This window comes from Echinops telfairi, unplaced genomic scaffold, assembly GCF_000313985.2.
Source record: "Echinops telfairi isolate 266 unplaced genomic scaffold, ASM31398v2 ScPeMD7_655;HRSCAF=1070, whole genome shotgun sequence".
Lineage (NCBI taxonomy): Eukaryota > Metazoa > Chordata > Mammalia > Afrosoricida > Tenrecidae > Echinops > Echinops telfairi.
Window position 1 is genome coordinate 17576451 of NW_022104553.1, and position 3849 is coordinate 17580299.

The following is a 3849-nucleotide window of genomic DNA, read 5'->3' on the forward strand; positions in this document are numbered from 1 at the left end:
TATTTTATAATAAAAGAGGAGCCCTGGTGGGGTAGTATTGGGCTGCCATCTGCATGGTCAGCAGTTCAAAACCACCAGCATCTCCATGGGAGAAAGGCTGGGCTTTCTACTTCATGTTGTGATGACCACTTACTTCCTGTTTTCCTGGAGCTTCCCCCTCCCCCTGCACTTGTGGGTTACCAAGGCTATGAACCTTTCAGGGATTAGAAAGCATTATCTTTCTCCCATGACAGAAGCCTATAATGAGCCAAATATTGATTAAGGGCTAATAATCCTAACAATGTACTAGAGGTGCTAGACCATGCGGTAGCTAGGCAAAGGAAGAAATGCATAGAGTGTGACAATAAGTAAAGGAAATTCCTTCTCAGATTAAACATTAGCTACGTAGCAAAGCACACAGAATGTACAATAACATTATCCTAAGTACTGAGTTTAGCAATTTTCCAATAATAGTCATCCTGAGAAGGGAAATTAGAAAACAATCAAATTCTAGGTCCCAACAACTTACAGCGGGAACCCAACACTGCCCCGGGGAAAGCCCATTCACTGAGCACACCCTAAAACCCAAAGACCTTGGGTGGCAGAGATAAAGGACTCTGGTGTCTTTTGGACTCCCACTGTGAGCTTCCAGGTCCTTGGTAATGACCTTCCAGAGGCGCTGGCATCTACGTCCTTTGGTGGGAATCATCTGGTCTCCATCCCATGGAGTCATGCTGGGATTGGCTCTGGCAGAGCCCAGCTTCGGCCAGAATGGCCACCAGGATCAGCAAGATCACAACGGAGAGGCCCAGACGCACACAGTTCCCCACCCAGTAGTCCTGGGAGGCGGCAGCTAGAAACAGGAATGGGAAGTCACTGTCAGGTGCACATGACCATAGCAAGTATGACCCTTGAAGTAGGATCTCTTTGCCCATTTTCCTGGCCAGACTCTGTCCCCACCCAGTCCCAGGGCAAAGTTCCAGTGTCTTACTTGTCTTGGATTTGGCATCTGTGAGTTCTGTGGGAGAGAGACAGGTGTTACCAGTTGTTCCTAGGAAGACGAACTCCCTGCCATCAATCAATCCTGACTGGTAACAACCCTATAAGTCAGTACAGAACGGCTCCTGTAGGTTTGTAACTCTCAGGACTCTGAAAGCACTGGGGGAAATCGGGCGCAGCCTTTACTGTCCACTGCTCAGCCTACTTTCAGTTCATGAGCACTTCTTATGACCTTTCTTGCATCCTGCTACGCCTGTACCCATGTCCCCTGGCTCTATTCCACACCTCCCTGTCCTGCAATTCCCTGATGTTTACCCCTCATATTTCACAACCAGTCAACGAGAAAGCCTCAGCAAGCCAGGAGAAGTTGAAAATCTGAGCTCTGCTGTGGTTGGCAAGTCCTCCATAAATCCCATCGTGCCTCAGAACATTGGCGATGGGGAGGGGGGCCATGAAACCAGGGCTGGCCATCAGCACGCAAGGGAACAAGGACTGGAGCTCCTCACCTGGTACTGTGATCTCCAGGGGGTCACTTGGGTGTGAGAGCAGGTAGGGAGAGGTGTGTCGTGAAGCATAGCACCTGTAGGTCCCCGCATGGGTCAAGGTCACAGGGCTCATGGCGAAGGTGCCATGTTTCCACCGACCTTGGAACTGGATTCTCATATACAGGAGGGGACCCGCTGCCCCATCCTTGGACAGAAAGAATGTGTCCACTTCCTTCGACGATGTGCACTGCAAGGTCACGTTCTCTCCTGAAACCACTGTGTGGCCTGGCCTAAGCCAGAAGTAGGGTGTGTAGGGGAGAGCTCCTACAGAGAAGGAAGGTGAGGGTTGGATCATGGTCACTTGGCTCACAGGTGAGAGTCCATCAGATGCTTACATGGAGGACCTCTCAGGCTTTCTGTGAGACCCTCACTCTCCCATCCCCACCCCTGCCTCTTGCTGTGATCTCTCTCTCAATCTCTCCCTCTCTCTCAATGCCTCACCCTTCATCCCCAGCAGCCACTCCCTGGGACATGCAGAGTTTGTGTAGTTACAGCACTTGGCAGGGTGGAGAGGGAGGGTTTATGGTAGACTCCTGAAACAGAAGGAGGCAGGTGTGTTACCCGGGGCTCACAGATCACTCCATATCATGCAGGACGGGGAAGGGAGAGGGCAGACATTCTCCCTGAGAGGCAGATCCTAAGGCTGGGTCCCTGAGGGCCCTCTCATCTGTCATTATCAGATCTAAGGTGTCACTGGGTGCTGACATCCCAGTGTTGCTGAGATGGTAACTGCGATATCACCCTGTGCAGTTCACTGCCACTTGAGGAATTAATTAAAAATAAAAAAGAATGAAGAACATGTTCTAAATTCATGGGGGTCTTTTTTGTACAACCCTTTTCAATATGGTTACACCGTTAAATTGGAGAGAATATGAATTACATGTCAATAACATTTTCTAAAATAAATTTAAAATAAAATTCTGCCCTGAGACAAATTTGCACATAAGAAACAATATTTTAAACTTGTCTTAGAGAGTGAAATACAGCTGGTAGAGAAAAAAAAAATCTAATGATCTGTAAAGAAAAAGCGTAAACCAGCCCCTTCTCATTATAGGCCTGTGTGCATTTGAAACCATGTGAGTGTATTATAGTCATTAGGTGAACAAAGCAAGGTTTTACAAGGCAACATTAATTTTCAAAGTTGAATTGGGGACGATAGCATACAATTGGGGTTATCAGAGCAGGCACAGATGGACATCATCAGGAGTGAGCATGTGCAGACATCTCTGTCTCCCTGCCTCCCACACATCACGGCCCTTCCATCTTCGCCCACATTCTATTCAAACCCTCTCTCCTCCGCCATCTCTGCCTGAATATTCAAGCTTGCTATGCCACAGGGGTGAACGGCTTTGCTTTATTTGCCCCTTCTAATAACCTGCATCCTCCCCCAGTCACAAAAACCGGTCCAATCACCAAGAGAAGGAAGAGTTTTAAGAGGAATTCCTCATCTAGTGCCAGGGTCACCAGGGGCTCGCTGGCATGTGACAATACATGTGGAGAGGTGCTGAGTGAACTACAGCACGCGCAGGTGCTTGTGCTGTGTCAGCTGAGGTCACAGGGTTCCTGGTGAAGCGGGCCTGTTTCAGGTGGCTGTGGTCTTGAGATGTCAGGGGCACGGGCATACTGGCTTCCTACCACTGCCACAGTGAGGTGTGCACTGGGTTCGTGAAGGCCACTGTAAAGTTGGGGTCTCTCTTGAGGGTGCTGAATGGCCTGGGGATCCCGCAGGGTGATTGTGTCCTTGCGCTGTCCTAGAGAGGAGCAGAAATGGGGGTGGGCTGCCAGGATCTACCAGGTGTTTAGGCTGGGGGCCTCTCCGACTCTCAGTCTGTGGTGGTCTCTATTGTCTCCCTTCCTATCCCAGTCTCTTTCAGTGTTTCTCCTCTGTGCTGACTCCACACTGCAGGTTTGCCGCATTTACCCCCTGGACTCTAGGGCCTAGAGCTTCCAATGGAGACCTGCGCTGAGTTGACACCTTGGAGGAAGCCATCGAGGGCTCCTCACCTTGGACCAGGATGCCCACAGTCACTCTGGGCCGGACACTCTCCTGACAGCACTACGTGTGAACCGGCCCTCGTGGGGGATTGGCCATAGAGAAGTAGGCATGGGAAGGCTCAAGGAGGGAGACACCCAAGGGGTTGGAGAAAGAAAATGTTCTCATTCTTGCACAGAGCCACTGTGCCCTATCTGACATCAGAGCTACCACTGAGGGTCAGTCAGACTCTGGAGAGGACACGGATGGGTCCTGCTGGGTCAACAGAGAGGGTTTGCTATACAGTCGGCAGAAAGACAGGAGACATGTGAAGAACATGGCTTTGCCAAAAAT

General features: G+C 50.2%; 1 protein-coding gene across 1 annotated transcript in view; it reads right to left on the reverse strand.

The window, feature by feature from the left end:
- Positions 1 to 665: 665 nt before the first annotated feature.
- Positions 666 to 3849, reverse strand: part of LOC123521948 (leukocyte immunoglobulin-like receptor subfamily B member 4) — a 4455-nt gene continuing 1271 nt past the window's right edge. Inside the window, exons 4-7 of the mRNA XM_045292393.1 lie at positions 2026 to 2056; positions 1485 to 1753; positions 971 to 997; positions 666 to 832 (exon numbers count right to left, since the gene is read on the reverse strand). Of these exons, the coding sequence (XP_045148328.1) occupies positions 666 to 832; positions 971 to 997; positions 1485 to 1753; positions 2026 to 2056 (494 nt within the window). The remainder of the gene's footprint in view (positions 833 to 970; positions 998 to 1484; positions 1754 to 2025; positions 2057 to 3849) is intronic.